Source organism: Pseudophryne corroboree, chromosome 6 (genome assembly GCF_028390025.1).
Source record: "Pseudophryne corroboree isolate aPseCor3 chromosome 6, aPseCor3.hap2, whole genome shotgun sequence".
NCBI classification, from domain to species: Eukaryota; Metazoa; Chordata; class Amphibia; order Anura; family Myobatrachidae; genus Pseudophryne; species Pseudophryne corroboree.
The window spans coordinates 41728203-41751470 of record NC_086449.1 but is presented as its reverse complement, the minus strand read 5'-3'; the positions used below and the strand labels follow the sequence as shown (position 1 = coordinate 41751470).

At 50.1% G+C, this 23268-nt stretch overlaps 1 protein-coding gene across 1 annotated transcript in view; it reads left to right on the top strand.

Annotated features, from left to right (window-relative positions):
- The window catches only part of LOC134934217 (galactose-3-O-sulfotransferase 4-like), a 106907-nt gene that overhangs the window by 57563 nt on the left and 26076 nt on the right, over positions 1 to 23268 (top strand). The window contains exon 3 of the mRNA XM_063929704.1: positions 11835 to 12129. Within this exon, the coding sequence (XP_063785774.1) occupies positions 11835 to 12129 (295 nt within the window). The remainder of the gene's footprint in view (positions 1 to 11834; positions 12130 to 23268) is intronic.

Sequence of the window (23268 nt, the reverse complement as noted above, 5' to 3'; positions counted from 1 at the left end):
CTGCTTTTGCCAGCTTGAGTCTTTTCATTTTTCTAGCGAGAGGCTGAGTGCTTCCATCCTCATGTGAAGCTGAACCACTAGCCATGAACATAGGCCAGGGCCTCAGCCGTTCCTTGCCACTCCGTGTGGTAAATGGCATATTGGCAAGTTTACGCTTCTCCTCCGACAATTTTATTTTAGGTTTTGGAGTCCTTTTTTTACTGATATTTGGTGTTTTGGATTTGACATGCTCTGTACTATGACATTGGGCATCGGCCTTGGCAGACGACGTTGCTGGCATTTCATCGTCTCGGCCATGACTAGTGGCAGCAGCTTCAGCACGAGGTGGAAGTGGATCTTGATCTTTCCCTAATTTTGGAACCTCAACATTTTTGTTCTCCATATTTTAATAGGCACAACTAAATGGCACCTCAGGTAAACAATGGAGATGGATGGATTGGATACTAGTATACAATTATGGACGGGCTGCCGAGTGCCGACACAGAGGTAGCCACAGCCGTGAACTACCGCACTGTACTGTGTCTGCTGCTAATATATAGACTGGTTGATAAAGAGATAGTATACTCGTAACTAGTATGTATGTATAAAGAAAGAAAAAAAAACCACGGTTAGGTGGTATATACAATTATGGACGGGCTGCCGAGTGCCGACACAGAGGTAGCCACAGCCGTGAACTACCGCACTGTACTGTGTCTGCTGCTAATATAGACTGGTTGATAAAGAGATAGTATACTCGTAACTAGTATGTATGTATAAAGAAAGAAAAAAAAAACACGGTTAGGTGGTATATACAATTATGGACGGGCTGCCGAGTGCCGACACAGAGGTAGCCACAGCCGTGAACTACCGCACTGTACTGTGTCTGCTGCTAATATATAGACTGGTTGATAAAGAGATAGTATACTCGTAACTAGTATGTATGTATAAAGAAAGAAAAAAAAACCACGGTTAGGTGGTATATACAATTATGGACGGGCTGCCGAGTGCCGACACAGAGGTAGCCACAGCCGTGAACAACCGCACTGTACTGTGTCTGCTGCTAATATATAGACTGGTTGATAAAGAGATAGTATACTCGTAACTAGTATGTATGTATAAAGAAAGAAAAAAAAACCACGGTTAGGTGGTATATACAATTATGGACGGGCTGCCGAGTGCCGACACAGAGGTAGCCACAGCCGTGAACTACCGCACTGTACTGTGTCTGCTGCTAATATAGACTGGTTGATAAAGAGATAGTATACTCGTAACTAGTATGTATGTATAAAGAAAGAAAAAAAAACCACGGTTAGGTGGTATATACAATTATGGACGGGCTGCCGAGTGCCGACACAGAGGTAGCCACAGCCGTGAACTACCGCACTGTACTGTGTCTGCTGCTAATATATAGACTGGTTGATAAAGAGATAGTATACTCGTAACTAGTATGTATGTATAAAGAAAGAAAAAAAAACCACGGTTAGGTGGTATATACAATTATGGACGGGCTGCCGAGTGCCGACACAGAGGTAGCCACAGCCGTGAACTACCGCACTGTACTGTGTCTGCTGCTAATATATAGACTGGTTGATAAAGAGATAGTATACTCGTAACTAGTATGTATGTATAAAGAAAGAAAAAAAAACCACGGTTAGGTGGTATATACAATTATGGACGGGCTGCCGAGTGCCGACACAGAGGTAGCCACAGCCGTGAACTACCGCACTGTACTGTGTCTGCTGCTAATATAGACTGGTTGATAAAGAGATAGTATACTCGTAACTAGTATGTATGTATAAAGAAAGAAAAAAAAACCACGGTTAGGTGGTATATACAATTATGGACGGGCTGCCGAGTGCCGACACAGAGGTAGCCACAGCCGTGAACTACCGCACTGTACTGTGTCTGCTGCTAATATATAGACTGGTTGATAAAGAGATAGTATACTCGTAACTAGTATGTATGTATAAAGAAAGAAAAAAAAACCACGGTTAGGTGGTATATACAATTATGGACGGGCTGCCGAGTGCCGACACAGAGGTAGCCACAGCCGTGAACTACCGCACTGTACTGTGTCTGCTGCTAATATATAGACTGGTTGATAAAGAGATAGTATACTCGTAACTAGTATGTATGTATAAAGAAAGAAAAAAAAACCACGGTTAGGTGGTATATACAATTATGGACGGGCTGCCGAGTGCCGACACAGAGGTAGCCACAGCCGTGAACTACCGCACTGTACTGTGTCTGCTGCTAATATAGACTGGTTGATAAAGAGATAGTATACTACTAATATTATATATACTGGTGGTCAGGTCACTGGTCACTAGTCACACTGGCAGTGGCACTCCTGCAGCAAAAGTGTGCACTGTTTAATTTTAATATAATATTATGTACTCCTGGCTCCTGCTATAACCTATAACTGGCACTGCAGTAGTGCTCCCCAGTCTCCCCCACAATTATAAGCTGTGTGAGCTGAGCAGTCAGACAGATATATAATATATATAGATGATGCAGCACACTGGCCTGAGCCTGAGCAGTGCACACAGATATGGTATGTGACTGACTGAGTCACTGTGTGTATCGCTTTTTTCAGGCAGAGAACGGATATATTAAATAAACTGCACTGTGTGTCTGGTGGTCACTCACTATATAATATATTATGTACTCCTGGCTCCTGCTATAACCTATAACTGGCACTGCAGTAGTGCTCCCCAGTCTCCCCCACAATTATAAGCTGTGTGAGCTGAGCAGTCAGACAGATATATATAATATTATTTATATATAGATAATAGATGATGCAGCACACTGGCCTGAGCCTGAGCAGTGCACACAGATATGGTATGTGACTGAGTCACTGTGTGCTGTGTATCGCTTTTTTCAGGCAGAGAACGGATTATAAATAAAACTGGTGGTCACTGGTCACTATCAGCAAAACTCTGCACTGTACTGAGTACTCCTAATGCTCCCCAAAATTAGTAAATCAAGTGTCTCTCTAATCTATTCTAAACGGAGAGGACGCCAGCCACGTCCTCTCCCTATCAATCTCAATGCACGTGTGAAAATGGCGGCGACGCGCGGCTCCTTATATAGAATCCGAGTCTCGCGATAGAATCCGAGCCTCGCGAGAATCCGACAGCGTCATGATGACGTTCGGGCGCGCTCGGGTTAACCGAGCAAGGCGGGAAGATCCGAGTCGCTCGGACCCGTGAAAAAAAACATGAAGTTCTGGCGGGTTTGGATTCAGAGAAACCGAACCCGCTCATCTCTAGTATAAAGTGGTGCTGTGTTGTGCAGACCCAGTGGTAGTGTCCTGTCTCATCAGTAATTCCAGTGACGATATATGCTGCTGCTCTATGTCCACTGCTGCAGTATAACAATTATAACAACAACAACAACAACAACAACAACCTGTTGTGCTGCATCAGACCAGTGGTAGTGTTCTGTCTCATCAGTCATTCCAGTGACGATATACGCTGCTGCTATATTTCCACTTCTGCAGTATATTAATTATAACAACAACCTGTTGTGCTGCATCAGACCAGTGGTAGTGTCCTGTCTCATCAGTCATTCCAGTGATGATATACGCTGCTGCTATATTTCCACTTCTGCAGTATATTAATTATAACAACAACCTGTTGTGCTGCATTAGACCAGTGGTAGTGTTCTGTCTCATCAGTCATTCCAGTGACGATATACGCTGCTGCTATATTTCCACTTCTGCAGTATATTAATTATAACAACAACCTGTTGTGCTGCATCAGACCAGTGGTAGTGTCCTGTCTCATCAGTCATTGCAGTCATTCCTGTGCCGCATATTGGGGGTAATTCCAAGTTGATCGCAGCAGGATTTTTGTTAGCTATCAAAAATCCTGCTGCGATCAACTTGGAATTACCCCCATAGTCTCATATAACTCCCAAAAAATAATGGAGAACAAAAATTTTGAGGCTAAAATAGGGAAAGATCAAGAAGAACAACTTCTGCCTAGTGCTGAAGCTGCTGCCACTAGCCATGACATAGACGATGAAATGCCATCAACGTCGTCTGCCAAGGCCGATGCCCAATGTGATAGTAAAGGGCGTGTAAAATCCAAAAAGCCATAGTTCAGTAAAAAGAACCCAAAAAAGAAATTTAAATAGTCTGAGGAGAAACGTAAACTTGCCAATATGCCATTTACGACACGGCGGGGCAAGGAACGGCTGAGGCCCTGGCCTATGTTCATGACTAGTGGTTCGTAGCTTCACATGACGATGGAATCCCTCGTAACTGAGGCCTTGACACTCATGTTGGTGTTAGACGTGCATCCGGTATCCGCCATTAGTACAGTGGGATTTAGACAATTGATGGAGGTATTGTGTCCCCGGTAACAAATCCCATCCAGATTCAGCTTCACTAGGCAGGCGATAGCGAGACTTTGCATTTAATTCCAGTGATTTGGACTTATAATTACAGTGATCTTGCTAATTAATTCCAGTGATTAATAATTATTAATTCCAGTGATCTTGCCATTTAATTCCAGTGGTTTGGACGTATAATTACAGTTGGAATTGTTTGTGTCGCTTGGCTTAGTCATACAGCCACCTCATTGCACCTCTTCAACATCTTTGCATGAGGTGCTCCCCCCGTCGCCTCCCCCCTGCAGGCGGGTCACCCATCTGCCGTATCGGCGGTCGGGCAGCTCGACGGCGGGTCGTAGAGTCTGTAGGGCCCTTTAGACTGTGAAATCAGTTCCAGCCAGATAGCAGCTGATAAGTGCAGGGGCAGCAGCCACGGTATGTAGGATCTGCCACCGGCGAAGCTACACCTTTGGGGGCCCCATAGCACAAATTCCACGGGGCCCCCAGCGCACCCCCCCCCCCGCACTGAACAGCAGAAGCTGTGCCCGTGGCCAGCACTTATCCGCCAGCAACACTGCACACCCAGAAAAGTGTCAAATGCACGCTCTGGGGCCCCGCGGTACGAGGAGAGATTGGGACTCGTGGAACGGTCAGCTGCTGCCTGCCCTGCTGGGATGTCATGTCTTTGCCTCCTCCCACAGATGTCTCTCAACAGAACAGCAGCACCGCATCAAGCAGTGACCAGTGTCTCTTCAGCGACCTGGCTGCTTTGTGCTGTAGCATGACAGGGTGCAGGGGAGCTACGGGCCCTGCAGGCTTCTCGGGCCCCATAGCAGCCGCATCCCCTGCACCTATGGTAGCTACTCCAGTATCTGTCATTGCCACCAGTGTTAAGTACTGCAATATAAGGACGTCTCTTTCAGCGACCTACGTAGTTTTATACAAACAGCCTCAGTGCCTAACGCTGCCTACGGGTAGCACCGGTCCTGCTCTTTACCCCATCAGACAGCATCAGTAGCGCAGGTCCTACTTGCACAATGGTGCAGAAACCATCTTGAAGAAAGGGGGGCCCGAGTGATACCCCCTGTGAACCCCCCCTTAATCTGGTTGACGTACCCTGCTCGCCCAATGGTAGTTGCACAATCATATATTGTTTATAATTCATTTTGGATTTTTTTTTATTTACTTACAGAGATCATGTGTTAACATTCACAAATATATCCTCTTTGATGTAAGCAAATACATGTTAATAATAATAAGAATTTACTCACCGGTAATTCTATTTCTCGTAGTCCGTAGTGGATGCTGGGGACTCCGTAAGGACCATGGGGAATAGCGGCTCCGCAGGAGACTGGGCACAACTAAGAAAGATTTAGGACTACCTGGTGTGCACTGGCTCCTCCCTCTATGCCCCTCCTCCAGACCTCAGTTAGAATTTTGTGCCCGGCCGAGCTGGATGCACACTAGGGGCTCTCCTGAGCTCTTAGAAAGAAAGTATATTTAGGTTTTTTATTTTCAGTGAGATCTGCTGGCAACAGACTCACTGCTACGAGGGACTGAGGGGAGAAGAAGCGAACCTACCTGCTTGTAGCTAGCTTGGGCTTCTTAGGCTACTGGACACCATTAGCTCCACAGGGATCGCACACAGGCCCAGCCTCGGTCGTCCGGTCCCGGAGCCGCGCCGCCGTCCCCCTTGCAGAGCCAGAAGCAAGAAGAACGTCCAGAAAATCGGCGGCTGAAGACTCCGGTCTTCATTAAGGTAGCGCACAGCACTGCAGCTGTGCGCCATTGCTCCCCATGCACACCACACACTCCAGTCACTGAGGGTGCAGGGCGCTGGGGGGGGGGGGGGGCCCTGGGCTGCAATAAGAGTACCTTATATTGGCAAATAAACACATAATATAGTCAGCAAGACTATATATCTGTAAAATCCCCTGCCAAAAATATCCTGAAAAAAGCGGAAGAAGGAAGGGATTTGGAATCCCGGGTAAGACTCATACCAGCCACACCGTACAACTCGTGATACTATATCCAGTTAACAGTTTGAACAACAACTGAGCCTCACGAACAGATGGCTCATAACAACAACCCATTAGTTAGGCAATAACTATATACAAGTATTGCAGACAATCCGCACTTGGGATGGGCGCCCAGCATCCACTACGGACTACGAGAAATAGAATTACCGGTGAGTAAATTCTTATTTTCTCTGACGTCCTAGTGGATGCTGGGGACTCCGTAAGGACCATGGGGATTATACCAAAGCTCCCAAACGGGCGGGAGAGTGCGGATTACTCTGCAGCACCGAATGAGCAAACTCAAGGTCCTCCTCAGCCAGGGTATCAAACTTGTAGAATTTAGCAAATGTGTTTGAACCCGACCAAGTAGCAGCTCGGCAAAGTTGTAAAGCCGAGACCCATCGGGCAGCTGCCCAAGAAGAGCCCACTTTCCTCGTGGAATGGGCTTTTACAGATTTAGGATGCGGCAGTCCAGCCGCAGAATGTGCAAGTTGAATCGTACTACAGATCCAGCGAGCAATCGACTGCTTTGAAGCAGGAGCACCCAACTTGTTGGGCGCATACAGGATAAATAGCGAGTCAGTTTTCCTGACTCCAGCCGTCCTGGAAACATAGATTTTTAGGGCCCTGACTATGTCCAGCAACTTGGAGTCCTCCAAGTCCTTAGTAGCCGCAGGCACCACAATAGGTTGGTTCAAATGAAAAGCTGATACCACCTTAGGAAGAAATTGGGGACGAGTCCTCAATTCTGCCCTGTCCATATGGAAAATCAGATATGGGCTTTTACATGACAAAGCCGCCAATTCTGACACACGCCTGGCCGAAGCCAAGGCCAAAAGCATGACCACTTTCCACTTGAGATATTTTAATTCCATGGTTTTAAGTGGCTCAAACCAATGTGACTTAAGGAAATTCAACACCACGTTGAGATCCCAAGGTGCCACTGGAGGCACAAAAGGGGGCTGAATATGCAGCACTCCTTTAACAAACGTCTGAACTTCAGGCAGTGAAGCCAGTTCTTTTTGGAAGAAAATCGACAGAGCCGAAATCTGGACCTTAATGGAACCTAATTTGAGGCCCATAGTCACCCCTGACTGTAGGAAGTGCAGAAATCGACCCAGCTGAAATTCCTCCGTTGGGGCCCTTCTGGCCTCACACCACGCAACATATTTTCGCCATATGCGGTGATAATGGTTTGCGGTCACCTCCTTCCTAGCTTTAATCAGCGTAGGGATGACTTCCTCCGGAATGCCCTTTTCCTTTAGGATCCGGTGTTCAACCGCCATGCCGTCAAACGCAGCCGCGGTAAGTCTTGGAACAGACAGGGCCCCTGCTGCAGCAGGTCCTGTCTGAGCGGCAGAGGCCATGGGTCCTCTGAGATCATTTCTTGAAGTTCTGGGTACCAAGCTCTTCTTGGCCAATCCGGAACCACAAGTATGGTTCTTACTCCTCTCCTTCTTATTATTCTCAGTACCTTGGGTATGAGAGGCAGAGGAGGGAACACATAAACCGACTGGTACACCCACGGTGTCACTAGAGCGTCCACAGCTATGGCCTGAGGGTCCCTTGACCTGGCGCAATATCTTTTTAGCTTTTTGTTGATGCGGGACGCCATCATGTCCACCTGTGGCCTTTCCCACCGGTGTACAACCATTTGGAAGACATCTGGATGAAGTCCCCACTCTCCCGGGTGGAGGTCGTGTCTGCTGAGAAAGTCTGCTTCCCAGTTGTCCACTCCGGGAATGAACACTGCTGACAGTGCTAACACATGATTTTCCGCCCAGCGGAGAATCCTTGTGGCTTCTGCCATCACCATCCTGCTTCTTGTGCCACCCTGTCGGTTTACATGGGCGACCGCCGTGATGTTGTCTGACTGGATCAGCACCGGCTGGTGTTGAAGCAGGGGTCTTGCCTGACTTAGGGCATTGTAAATGGCCCTTAGTTCCAGAATATTTATGTGTAGGGAAGTCTCCTAACTCGACCATTGTCCCTGGAAGTTTCTTCCCTGTGTGACTGCCCCCCAACCTCGAAGGCTGGCATCCGTGTTCACCAGGACCCAGTCCTGTATGCCGAATCTGCGGCCCTCTAGAAGATGAGCACTCTGCAGCCACCACAGTAGCGACACCCTGGCCCTTGGAGACAGGGTTATCAGCCGATGCATCTGAAGATGCGATCCGGACCACTTGTCCAACAGATCCCACTGAAAGATCTTTGCATGGAACTTTCCGAATGGAATTGCTTCGTAAGAAGCCACCATCTTTCCCAGGACTCGCGTGCAGTGGTGCACCGACACCTGTCTTGGTTTTAGGAGGTCTCTGACTAGTGATGACAACTCCTTGGCCTTCTCCTCCCGGAGAAACACTTTTTTCTGTTCTGTGTCCAGAACCATCCCCAGGAACAGTAGACGCGTTGTAGGAACCAGCTGCGACTTTGGAATATTCAGGATCCAGCCGTGCTGTTGTAGCACTTCCCGAGCTAGTGCTACTCCGATCAACAACTGTTCCCTGGACCTCGCCTTTATAAGGAGATCGTCCAAGTACGGGATAATTAAAACTCCCTTTTTCCGAAGGAGTATCATCATTTCGGCCATTACCTTGGTAAATACCCTCGGTGCCGTGAACAGACCAAACGGCAACGTCTGGAATTGGTAATGACAGTCCTGTACCCCAAATCTGAGGTACTCCTGGTGAGAAGGGTAAATGGGGACATGCAGGTAAGCATCCTTGATGTCCAGTGATACCATGTAATCCCCCTCGTCCAGGCTTGCAATCACCGCCCTGAGCGATTCCATATTGAACTTGAACCTTCGTATATAAGTGTTCAAAGATTTTAAATTTAAAAAGGGTCTCACCGAACCGTCCGATTTCGGTACCACAAACATTGTGGAATAGTATCCCCGTCCTTGTTGAAGGAGGGGTACCTTGATTATCACCTGCTGAGAATACAGCTTGTGAATCGCCTCCAGTACTGCCTCCCTGTCCGGGGGAGCTGTCGGCAAGGCAGATTTGAGGAAACGGCGAGGGGGAGACGTCTCGAATTCCAGCTTGTACCCCTGAGATACTACTTGTAGAATCCAGGGATCCACCCGTGAGCGAGCCCACTGGTCGCTGAAGTTCTTGAGACGGGCCCCCACCGTACCTGGCTCCGCCTGTGGAGCCCCAGCGTCATGCGGTGGATTTAGAGGAAGCGGGGGAGGACTTTTGTTCCTGGGAACTGGCTGTATGTTGCAGCTTCTTCCCCCTACCTCTGCCTCTGGGCAGAAAGAAAGCGCCTCTAACCCGCTTGCCTTTCTGGGGCCGAAAGGACTGTACCTGATAATACGGTGCTTTCTTTGGCTGTGAGGGAACATGGGGTAAAAATGCTGACTTCCCAGCTGTCGCTGTGGAAACGAGGTCCGAGAGACCATCCCCAAACAACTCCTCACTCTTGTAAAGCAAAACTTCCATGTGCCTTTTAGAATCTGCATCTCCTGTCCACTGCCGAGTCCACAATCCTCTCCTGGCAGAAATGGACATTGCGCTTATTTTAGATGCCAGCCGGCAAATATCCCTCTGTGCATCTCGCATGTATAAGACAGCGTCTTTAATATGCTCTACGGTTAGCAATATAGTGTCCCTGTCTAGGGTATCAATGTTTTCCGACAGGGAATCTGACCACGCAGCTGCATCCATGCTGAAGCAATAGCCGGTCTCAGTATAATTCCTGAGTGTGTATATACAGACTTCAGGATAGCCTCCTGCTTTCTATCCGCAGGCTCCTTTAGAGCGGCCGAGTCCGGAGACGGTAGTGCCACCTTTTTTGACAGACGTGTGAGCGCTTTATCCACCCTAGGGGATGTCTCCCAACGTGACCTGTCCTCTGGCGGGAAAGGGTACGCCATTAGTAACTTTTTAGAAATTACCAGTTTCTTATCGGGGGAAGCCCACGCTTCTTCACACACTTCATTTAATTCATCAGATGGGGGAAAAACCACTAGAAGCTTTTTCTCCCCAAACATAATACCCTTTTTTGTGGTACCTGGGGTAATATCAGAAATGTGCAACACATTTTTCATTGCCGTAATCATATAATGTACACTAGTCTCATCGTCGTCGACACTGGAGTCAGTATCCGTGTCGACATCTGTGTCTGCCATCTGAGGTAGTGGGCGTTTTAGAGCCCCTGATGGCTTTTGAGACACCTGGGCAGGCACGGGCAGAGAAGCCGGCTGTCCCACATCTGTAATGTCGTCAAACCTTTTATGTAAGGAGTTGACGCTGTCGCGTAATTCCTTCCACATGTCCATCCATTCAGGTGTCGACCCCGTAGGGGGTGACATCACATTTATCGGCACCTGCTCCGCCTCCACATAAGCCTCCTCATCAAACATGTCGACACAGCCGTACCGACACACCGCACACACACAGGGAATGCTCTGACTGAGGACAGGACCCCACAAAGTCCTTTGGGGAGACAGAGAGAGAGTATGCCAGCACACACCAGAGCGCTATATAATGCAGGGATACACACTACACACAGTGATTTTATCCCCTATAGCTGCTATAATACACAGTTTGCGCCTAAATTTAGTGCCCCCCCTCTCTTTTTTACCCTATTGAGCCTGGAAACTGCAGGGGAGAGCCTTGGGAGCATCCTTCCAGCGGAGCTGTGAGAGGAAGTGGCGCCAGTGTGCTGAGGGAGATAGCCCCGCCCCCTTCCCGGCGGACTTCTCCCGCTTTTTTCAGGATATTTTTGGCAGGGGATTTTACAGATATATAGTCTTGCTGACTATATTATGTGTTTATTTGCCAATATAAGGTACTCTTATTGCAGCCCATGGCCCCCCTCCCCCCCCCCCCAGCGCCCTGCACCCTCAGTGACCGGAGTGTGTGGTGTGCATGGGGAGCAATGGCGCACAGCTGCAGTGCTGTGCGCTACCTTAATGAAGACCGGAGTCTTCAGCCGCCGATTTTCTGGACGTTCTTCTTGCTTCTGGCTCTGCAAGGGGGACGGCGGCGCGGCTCCGGGACCGGACGACCGAGGCTGGGCCTGTGTGCGATCCCTGTGGAGCTAATGGTGTCCAGTAGCCTAAGAAGCCCAAGCTAGCTGCAAGCAGGTAGGTTCGCTTCTTCTCCCCTCAGTCCCTCGTAGCAGTGAGTCTGTTGCCAGCAGATCTCACTGAAAATAAAAAACCTAAATATACTTTCTTTCTAAGAGCTCAGGAGACCCCCTAGTGTGCATCCAGCTCGGCCGGGCACAAAATTCTAACTGAGGTCTGGAGGAGGGGCATAGAGGGAGGAGCCAGTGCACACCAGGTAGTCCTAAATCTTTCTTAGTTGTGCCCAGTCTCCTGCGGAGCCGCTATTCCCCATGGTCCTTACGGAGTCCCCAGCATCCACTAGGACGTCAGAGAAATACTGCTTCTAGGACCAGCTATGCATCTCCTCGCCTTAATGAGTCTGTGTAAATATATGCGCTGACCTGTATACTGAGAAGTAAATGAGTGTACTCCATTGTCAGGTATCGGCAGACAGCTGAGCTGCGCCTGGTGTTCGCTGAGCCTTCATCCTCTCTTCCGACGTGCCAGGCGAAAAGACACATTGTGTTCCTAAAGACGCACAAAACGGCTTCGAGCAGCGTTCTGAACCTACTGCACCGCTATGGAGACAGGAACAGATTAATCTTCGCTCTGCCCTTCAAACACCAATTCGACTATCCCAGCCTCTTCCACCGTCACAGCGTGAAAGGGTATGATTCTCCAATGAGGCCGACCTATGACATCATCTGTCACCACATGCGCTTCAAACTATCAGAGGTAACGCCACAGTCATGTGTTCTCCTATAACCGTTTGTTGCCGTGTAAACTGAGCCGAACATAAAAATGTGCAGAAAGATTTAAAGTTGGAAGGGGCGTGTCCTACAGATGTGACGCCCCTCATCCTTGCTCTCCGGCGTGGCGAAACGTGGCTCGTTTTCCGCAACTAGTTTGCCTGTGCGCATGCACTGTGCACGCAGCAGCGATCCTTAGTCGCACCTGCGATGGGGGTGCTTGCAGCGGAGCAGATGAGAAAGGACTAATCTGTCGCTCAAATCTAAATTTGTACGTAAAAAAATTAGTACACTAATTGGGGTTCCTAGTCACTTTCTGAAGAACAACACCAAAAAAACAAACAAACCAAAAAACTCATGTCAACCTATTTTTCATGTCGACCGTTTCCAGGTGTCGACCTAGAGCCTGTCGACCAATAGTGGTCGACCTAGTGAGTGTCGACTTAAATAGGGTCAACCCATTTATTCCATTCCCAGTGTCTCTAGGTTGTGTTTGTCTGCTCCTATTAAATATCTGACTACTTACTAACTGTTGGAAAACGAGAAGAAGACAAAGCCCCCCCGTCCGCTCCATCTCCTCCGCTGCATTAATGTCCAGGGTTATTATTAGGTTCTTCTACCGTTCCCCCAGACTCCCACACTTGCTCTAATGTTCCACAGAGTGGGAGATTGTGGCCTGCATTTGGAAATCCCCCTGCGTTTGCCACTGCCACCGACGTCTAATCATCACACTTCGTGTACTATCATTAAAAGTCAGTAATCAGACCATCATCCATTAGTGGTTGCTGTCTGATATCACAACCTGTTGCGGAACTATCTCTTCTAGTATTATACTTACTAACTGTTACCAGGTGTGTGTCCATTGTACAAGTTAGACATGTGCGCTGAACAGTTTTTGCTGGATTTGGTTTTGGCTCTGATTCGTCATCCTGCTTTTGATTTGGAATTTTTTTAATTCACAAAAAAACAGCTAAAATCACACAATTTGGGCCTTTTTTTTTTAGTTCCAAGAGTATTAAGCAGGCAGAGATCCGCATAGGCTCGAAGCCACATAAACACCCTGAATTTTTCTGACATGTGTTGAGGATAGGCAGGGCTAGCCTTAGTGATTGACAGTTGTGGTCAGGTGACAGATGGGTGCCTATTAGGGATAGGTAGGAGGAGTATACACAGGGGTATATAGTTCAGGGTTTTGGCAGCCATCTTCCTCTTGCCAGTTTTTCTTGGATGGTGGTAAGAACATCCTGTCAGTAATTGGCTAATTCCCCCCTTGTGATATACTGTATAGCTGCTGCTCCCTCTCCTGCTGCTACTGTGCGTGTGAGCTGTTAGTAGGTTTTCCAGTTGCACCTTCAATATGCCCCGTCCCAAGAGAACAGCTCCCCCCCCGCCGCCTGGCGGAGGCCTCCCGACCGCTCGCGGCAGCGGGCTATCGCCGGCCGCGGGTGCACGCGGTCCCCCCCTCCGCTTCGCCGCCCGCCGGAGACAGGGTCCTGCTCTCCACGGGCGGCCGTGCTTCCCCAGCGTCGGTCGTTCCCGGAGCCCGGCGCAGCGGCAGAGCCGCGCGCGCCGGGGCTCCGGCCTCCACAGGCGTTAGTACGCCCCTCCACACGGCCGCGGTTGGCGGGTCACGTGACCCGGCGGGCGGGTGCCGCGAATCAGCGGTTAGGAGGGGAATGACGGGTCTTTCACCGGCCAGCTCCCCTGCGGGTGCCTGGCTGGTGCAGGATGTAGTGTCCCTGCCTTCTGGTCCAGGGACAACGGGGGGTGCGGGGCCTGAGTTTGAGCATGCGCAGGCTCTGTTTCCCCCCAACGTTTCAATGGGTGCCAATATCCTGGTGGGCAGCGGGGTGTCGGGCGTCAGCGGGCAGGCATCTGGGATTTACCCCGGGGCGCTCCCGGTGTCCCAGATACTGCTGCCGCCTGTGAGTGGCCTGTGGCCCAGCGAGCCGACGCCGTCTGCTGGCCAGCTCCTGGTGCACCAGATGGGGTCAGGACCAAGTTCCTTGGCCGCTCCATTTGCGTACCGGGGCGGCACGTATACGGCTTCGCCCGCGGGTTTCCTTCCGGCGGCTTCGGTGTCGGTGGCCTGGTCGGGGTCATTGCAGCTCCTGGTCATGACTTCCGGGGCGGCACCCGCATTCCGCGGGGTTCCGGCCCCCTTTTCGTCCTCTTATTTACGCACGCGCAGGAATCGGTGACCTCCTGGCCCACGCCGAGTGGTCCGGGTTTTGCGCAATGGGGGGGTTCTTACTCCGGTGGTTTTACCCCAGGGGCACTCGGCCAGACGCCTTACTGGGCGTCGCCGTTTTCACAGGCTCCGTCCTCTTGGCACGCTGGTTTTACTTCCCCGGGCACATTGCCTCCAGCGTCTGGCGCAGCGTTTGAAATGGCGGGTGTCGCGACATCGGGCTTGCCCGCACTCGGTTCGCGGCCCCCCTTGCGGCTCCCCCTCCCCCGCTGCCTCCGGTTCCCCCCCCGGAGGTGGCTGCTTTTGTTCCTCCCCACCCCCCCCTTCTGTTTCCCCAACAGGTGCAGGTACGTCGAGGGGGGTCTCTCCCCCGGCCGGATTGTCGGGGGCCACGACGACAGCAACATCCAGCGAGGCACAGACAGGAGCGGCGAGGCAGGCTGAACATGTGGAGACGGGGGGATCTCGGGTCCCTGAAGAGGTTCCATCCGGCCCCGCCACCGCAGCAGTAAACACGGGCGGTCCTCCTGGAATGGGTGAGGCAGTTAATTCTTCTTCTGATAGCTCTTCTTCCAGCTCCTCTTCTGATACTAGGTCTTCCGGGTCCCCCAGGCGCCCGCGTAAGTTAGCTAGGCTCATTGCGCATCGCTTGCACAAGAAAGAGAGGAAGGCCAAGGGCGCAGCTGCGGCAACCACGCCTGAACCTCCGCGTTTTACGGAAATGGTGCACTGCGCAAACACTGCGGTCACCAGGGGTTTACGTAAACGGATGAGGGAGAAGATTAAGAAAGGTAAATACATCGACATGTTCACCCTTACGGATGACATGCGGAAGGCGTTCGATAAGGCCAAGAAGGTTGGAGGCATTGGCGAGAATGCATTTCGCAATTTTCACCAGTGGCTCCGGGGGTTTTTAGTGTTCACGGCGTGCTACGAGACGAGGCCTAAGGAATATCACAACACGGTCAAGTATTTGTACCTGGTGCATGAAATGTACTTGACATCCAAGGGTTACGCGTGGAGGGATTACGATGAGAAATTCCATCGTAACCAAGACGGTAACCCGACACTACCCTTGGGGTTCAAGGACGTGGAAGTTTGGTTAGAGGTCACTCATCAGAATAAGCCCCTTTATGAAGCCCAGGGCGGCAAGCCGGGTTTAAATGTCCGGCCGAGCCCGCCCATGGGGAATAAAGGGAAATGCTTTGCTTTCAACGAGGGCAAGTGTTCCCGCGGGGCTAACTGCCGTTTTTGACACTCCTGCAAGGTGTGTGGCGGGGGTCACCCGGCCAAAGATTGCCAGTCCACTCCCGGGTCCAGGCCCTCTGATGCTGCCGACGCGCCCGGAAGTGGAAAGTAAGGCGTTTTCCCCCATCAACGTTCCCGAATTGGCTAAATGGTTGGGCAGTTACCCCGACGTCGCTTCGGGTTTGTTTTTGTTGGAAGGTTTTCGTAACGGTTTCAGGCTTCCCATCCCAGATTCGGTCCTCGTGGTCTCCAGGCGCAATTTAAAATCCGCACGCGATTTCCCCTCCGTGGTCGCCCGTAAGGTCCAGGCGGAAATCGATGTGGGGCGCATGTGCGGCCCTTTCCCGTTCCCACCACTGCCCCGCCTGTGCGTTTCACCGTTAGGGGTGGTCCCAAAGAAAGCTCAGGGTCAATTCCGCCTCATTCAGCATTTGTCACACCCCCGTGGCGGCTCGGTCAACGACGCCATCCCGGAGGAAGCTTGCAGGGTGTGATATCAATCGTTTGATGAGGCCCTGCGGTTAGTCCAAGGGGCGGGTCCCGGCGCCCTCATGGCCAAGCTGGACATTGAGTCCGCTTTCCGCCTCCTGCCCATCCACCCCGACTCCCTGCGTTTCCTTGGTTTCAGGTTAGGGGGTGGGTATTATGTAGACAGGTGCTTGCCCATGGGGTGTTCCATTTCTTGTGCCTACTTTGAGAAATTCAGCTCATTTTTGCATTGGTGCATAGTGTCGGCCTCCGGCCACCCGGGGGTCGCCCACTACCTAGACGATTTTCTCTTTGTGGGTCCAAGGGAGGGGTCAGTGTGCGGGGATGTACTGGGTTTAGCTCAGAGTTTATTCGGTCGCCTGGGCGTTCCCGTGGCCTCGGATAAGACCGAGGGGCCCACGGCGTGCCTCAGTTATTTGGGCATTGAAATCGATTCGGAAGCCGGTTGTTGCCGGCTTCCGGCCGATAAGGTACTCAAGTTGTTGGGTCTCATAGAGCAGTGCCTCCTCACGCGCAGGGTCAGACTACAACGGGTTCAGTCGTTGCTCGGGTCATTTAATTTTGCGTGCAGGATCATACCCATGGGCCGGGTTTTCTGCCGTAAACTTGAGAGATCCATGGCGGGGGTACGGAAACCTCACCATACGGTTTACATTTCGCGCGAGGTCAGGGAGGACTTGAGAACCTGGTCCACTTTCTTGGTTTCTTTTAACAGGGAGGTGTTGTGGCCAGCGAAACGCTGTTCCAACGCCGCGTTACAACTTTTCACCGACGCCGCTGGTGGTTCGGGCTTTGGGGCTTTTTTCAGAACAGAGTGGTGCGCCGCCCCTTGGCCCACAGCATGGGTGACCCGAGGGTTTACAAAGAACTTGCTCCTGCTAGAGTTATTCCCCTTGATAGTGGCGGTCGAGTTGTGGGCACCCAGCTTGTCGGATCGGAGTATTGTATTTCGCTGCGACAATCTGGGCGTCGTGCACGCCGTTAATAACCAGCGCTCGTCCTCTCCTGAGGCTCTGCGCTTGTTGCGTTATCTTGTGCTCAAGTGCTTGAGGCATAACATTCATTTCATGGCTGCGCATGTCCCAGAGGTTGACAACAGAATTGCTGACGCACTGTCGCGTTTTGAGTTCGATAAGTTTAGGGAGCTGGTCCCTGATGCGGAGGTTGGGGGTCTATTGGTGCCGCCCTTCCTGTGGAGAATCGTTGACTAAGGCCCTCTCCGGGGAGTGGGTCTTGCCCCTGCGGGCGGGATACCGTTGGGGTTATGGCAACCGGTATTCAGTTGGCTAGGCTTGCGCCTTGTATAATGAATATGTTAAGTATTGTTGTTATTGCGCCTGTTGCGCGAACCCAGAAACGTGTTTTACTCGTCGGTTTTTGAACGGCTAGCGTTCAGAAATGGAGGGTGTGAAGTGAATTTTTAAATTTTCCTCCGAGGGGACCGAATTACAATTGGCATTCACACACGGTTCACGGGAGGTTTTTTGAGTTTTCTCCTTCACTCGGGTTCTTAATTGCATGTTTAAGTTAATTTGTTTTTCGATCTGTATAATGTCTGACGGTAAGGAATTTTCTTTTTGCAGCTAATTTGGACATCCCGGATCAGATTTGGCTCATTGGCCATTCTTTTATTTTTTGGGCGGAGAGGCATCCAATGGCAGGACGAACAGGCGAATTATTTGGGGACAAGGTAGAAGGATGGTTAGGAGTTAGAGGTTTACGTTGGATGGGTTTACTTCGCTTGCTGTTTCGCCATGAGCGGAGGTGGGGGCGGCCCGGCTGGGTTGTCATTCACCTCGGGGGGAACGATATGGGGAGGGTCAAAGGCATTGATCTCATCTTGAGTATCAAAGCGGACTTAGTGGCGTTGCGGGCATCTTGGCCACGGGTGATAGCGGTGTGGTCCGACATAGTGCCCCGTTTCCATTGGCGGGGTGCTATTCGCTTCTCTGCTATAGAGAAAGCTAGGAAGAAAGTTAATTCCGCAGTGTCAGTATACGTGCAGGCGATAGGAGGTTTAGTGGTTAGGCATCCGCTTTTGGTGCTGCACAATGTGCAGTTTTATAGGGAAGATGGTATTCACCTTTCCCCTGCGGGTATTGGTGTGTTCTTGGACAGTATTTTTAGAGTACTGTCCGGTTGAATCTCTTTTCCTGTTGTTGGTGGATGGCGGTCTGCGGTTTTTTGTTAAAATCCTTGTTGTGGCGGAAAGTCGCTACCAGCCAGCGGTCAAATAGTTACATAAGTGGTCACTGTGGGGCACCCCCTTTTGAATGAACAGCGAGTATGCCCTCCCCTTGCGGGTGGACTACGGATGTTCCCGTGCGGGTTCGTCCACGGCTCTGCTAAAGTAAGGGGGGTGAGCCTGCGCAGTGCAGGTTATGTTAAGGAGGCGGTTGTGAGGCCCCTCCTATTTTATGGTTTATTATAGTTGACTGGTGCTGGTGAGTTGGTAGCGCCTTTTTCTTGCCATCCTCCAATATTCTTAGTTTAAACGACAGGTCACCAAACAATAAATATCTGTTTGACCTTTTAAATCTAGCAGTTGGTGTCCGTGTGTTTATTTCTTAGTGATAAGCTAGCTAGTTATAAATGTTAAGTTCGTCGGAATAAAGTCATGGGTGATTTATTAACCTTTAACATTAATTTACAGCTTACATTATGGGTGGTCATTCCGAGTTGTTCGCTCGTTGCTGATTTTCGCTATGCTGCGATTTGTTGCTAAATGCGCATGCGCATGGTACGCAGCGCGCATGCCCTTAGTTATTTAACTAAAAACTTAGCAGTTTTGCTGTTGTCTGTGCGGCGCTTTTCCGTCGCACTGCTGATCGGTGAGTGATTGACAGGAAAGGGGCGTTTCTGGGTGGTATCTGAGCGTTTTCCGGGAGTGTGCTAAAAAACGCAGGCGTGCCAGGTAAAAACGCAGGAGTGGCTGGAGAAATGGGGGAGTGGCTGGCCGAACACAAGGCGTGTTTGTGACGTCAAACCAGGAACTAAACGGACCGAGCTGATCGCAATCTGTGAGTAGGTCTGTAGCTACTCAGAAACTGCAAGAAAATATTTAGTAGCAATTCTGCTACTCTTTTGTTCACTATTCTACTAAGCTAAAATACACTCCCAGGGGGCGGCGGCCTAGCGTGTGCAATGCTGCTAAAAGCAGCTAGCGAGCGAACAACTCGGAATGACCACCATTGTTTTCACCAATATTGGCCAAAGGCTGCAGTGATCTGGCTGGTAACTAAGGCCCTCATTCCGAGTTGACCGCTCGCTAGCTACTTTTAGCAGCTGTGCAAACGCATAGTCGCCGCCCAAGGGGGAGTGTATTTTCGCTTTGCAAGTGTGATAACGCCTTTGCAGCTGAGCTCTGCAAAAACATTTTGGGAAGTTTCAGAGTAGCTCTGGACTTACTCAGCCCTTGCGATCACTTCAGCCTGTTCCTGTCCGGAATTGACGTCAGACACCCGCCCTGCAAACGCTTGGACACGCCTGACTTTTTCCAACCACTCCCAGAAAACTGTCAGTTGACACCCATAAACGCCTTCTTCCTGTCAATCTCTTTGCGATCGGCTGTGCAAATGGATTCTTCATTAAATTCATCGTTCAGCAACGAACCGATTTGTACCCGTACGACGCGCCTGAACATTGTGGTGCATACGCATGCGCAGTTTTGCAGTTTTTTTACCTGATCGCTGCACTGCGAAAATCGTCAGTGAGCGATCAACTCGGAATGACGCCCTAAGTGACAGAGCAGTAGCACAAACACACAGCAGTTTATAGCACATCTATGAAATATTGCCAAAGCGTACTGGGGTAAAGTGTACAGAAAAGTGCAAACAATAGATCTATATTTTTTTCTGTTTTGAACTTGCTGCTCAGTTCAAACTGTGTGGAGTCACAGGGATTTGAACAAATGGCACGGGCAATCGGAGGTCACGGGCTGGCAGCCAATCAGGAAACAGTACAAACAATAGATCTATTTATATTTTTGTGTTTTTGAACTTGCAGCTCGGATCAAACTGCATGGAGTCACAGGGCTTATAAATGCACGTGAACAAAGCACTTTAGGGTAAAGTGTACAAACAATAGAAATATATATTTTACTGTTATTTCTCTATTTTTTAACTTATAGCTCAGTTCAAACTGCATGGATCACAGGGCTTATAGATGCATGTGAACAAAGCGCATCAAACAGTACAAACAACAGAAATATCTATCTATCTATATATATTAGTGGTGGGCAACGATTAAAATTTCTAATCGCGATTAATCGCATGATTTTCTCAGATTAATCGCGATTAATCGCATTGTTATGCGCAAGATTCAATAATGAATTCAAAAGTAGTGTATTGCGCTCCTGGTTGGCTGCCAGTACACGAGTTCCGATTGGCTCGCTGGTGGCCAGCAATACACTTGAAATGGCACCGGCGCTGTCACGGTCTCCATGGCTGCCTGCAGCTAACTACTGTATGCACCACACATGTCCCCCCAGTGCCAGATAAGCCCCCAGGGCCAGGTATACATGCCCCCCAGTGACAGATGTACCCCCAGTGCCAGGTATACATGCCCACCAGTGACAGATATACCCCCAGTGCCAGGTATACACGTCCCCCAGTGCCAGATATCCCCCTAGGGCCAGATATGCCCCCAGTGCCAGATACACATGTCCCCCCAGTGCCAGATATGCCCCCAGTGCCAGGTACACATGTCCTCCCAGTGCCAGATATGCCCGCAGTGCCAGATATCCCCCAGTGCCAGGTAGACAAGTCCCCCAAGGGCCAGATATCCCCCAGTGCCAGATAAGCCCCCAGTGCCAGGTATACACGCCCCCCAGTGCCAGATATCCCCCCAGGGCCAGATATGCCCCCAGTGCCAGATATACCCCAGTGCCAGGTACACAAGTCCCCCCAGTGACAGATATACCCCCAGTGCCAGGTATACACGTCCCCCAGTGCCAGATATCCCCCTAGGGCCAGATATGCCCCCAGTGCCAGATACACATGTCCCCCCAGTGCCAGATATGCCCCCAGTGCCAGATATCCCCCAGTGCCAGGTAGACAAGTCCCCCCAGGGCCAGATATCCCCCAGTGCCAGATAAACCCCCAGTGCCAGGTATACATGCCCCCCAGTGCCAGATATCCCCCCAGGGCCAGATATGCCCCCAGAGCCAGATATACCCCAGTGCCAGGTACACAAGTCCCCCCAGTGCCAGATATGCTCCCAGTGCCAGGTATACATTCCCCCCCCCCAGTGCCAGATATCTAAGTTCCCGCGTACTTGCACTGCTGCCCATTCCTCCCCCCTGCATTCTACAAAACTTACATTTTGAAGGGACCCGGGAGGCAGCAGCAAAGATCGGGACAGGGCCAGTTGCCTGCGAACTGCCAGGCAGCCACGGCATGGAGGAACAGAGCTGCAACGCTATTCTAACTACAATGCCGTCCGTGAGCCAATCGGAGGTCACGGGCTGGCAGCCAATCAGGAGCTGCCAAATGGAGGTCACGGGCTGGCAGCTGCCAATCGGAGGTCACGGGCTGGCAGCCAATCAGGAGCTGCCAAATGGCAGCTCCTGATTGGCTGCCAGCCCGTGACCTCCGATTGGCTCACGGACAGCATTGTAGTTAGAATAGCGCCGCGGCTTAGCCTCTATCCTTCAAAGGCAGCTGCCGGTGCGCAGCGTTAAAATAATTGTCACCCGTTAATTAGTTAATGCGTTAACGCGATATTATCGCGTTAACTTGCCCAGCCTTAATATATATATATACACACACACACACACACACACACACACACACACACACACACACACACACACACACACACACACACAGTATATATTTTCCTGTGTTTTAACTTGCAGCTCAGTTCAAACTGAATGGATCACAGGGCTTATAGATGCACATGAAGAGAGCTCACTAGGGTAAAGCACACCAAATAGTACAATTTACAGCAGGGTATAGCACAGTATACAACAGTGTGCCCGCTATAGAGTCACTATACAGAGCACAGCCACATGTGAGTTTGGACACACCACAGCTAGTAAAGTAGAGTATAGCGCAGCATTCAGCAGTGTGCAGTGTGCCCCTATATACAGTCACTATACAGCACAGCCACTTGTGAGTCTGAACACACCACAGCTAGTACAGCAGAGTATAGCGCAGCATTCAGCAGTGTGCAGTGTGCCCCTATATATAGTCACTATACAGCACAGCCACTTGTGAGTCTGGACACACCACAGCTAGTACAGCAGAGTATAGTGCACTATTACAGCAGTGTGCCCCTATATACAGTCACTATACAGCACAGCCACTTGAGTCTGCACACAGCACAGCCAGTACAGTAGAGTATAGCACAGTATACATCAGCGTGCAGCATGCCCCTATACACATTCACTATACAGCACAGCCACTTGTGTGTCTGGACCAAGGATGGACTGGAATTTGTTTTCGGCACTGGCATCCATGTGTGCATGGAAATTCTATCTAAATTTCCCAAAACAAGTTCTGTTATACTTTGTATACAGACTCAAACATGTACACAGATATAGTCAAAATTAGAGAAAAAAAACATGGATGCTATTTTTTACACAGATATACAAGTGTGACTTTTCAAATTACAAGAGTGTTATCTTTATGAGACTGAGTTTACAGTATTTCTTCCCAAGCCTCTCCATTGCTTTAATAAGCAGCCCCCTCATTCCACCCCTTATGAGACCTGTGATTTCACGGACTGAGTGTACTGCTTTATAAAACACAACACGGCCAGTACACTACTATATGTAAATGAATGGCTCATGCTGTCATTTACTAAGCAGTACACCCAGTCTGTGAAATCACAAGTCTCATGGGGGTGGGATTGGGGGTCGGGGAGGCTGCCTATTAAAGCAATGGGGAGTCCCAGAAATTAGAGATGTGCACCGGACATTTTTCGGGTTTTGTGTTTTGGTTTTGGATTCGGTTCCGCGGCCGTGTTTTGGGTTCGAACGCGTTTTGGCAAAACCTCACCGAATTTTTTTTGTCGGATTCGGGTGTGTTTTGGATTCGGGTGTTTTTTTCAAAAAAACCTAAAAAACAGCTTAAATCATTGAATTTGGGGGTCATTTTGATCCCATAGTATTATCAACCTCAATAACCATAATTTACACTTATTTACAGTCTATTCTGAATACCTCACACCTCACAATATTATTTTTAGTCCTAA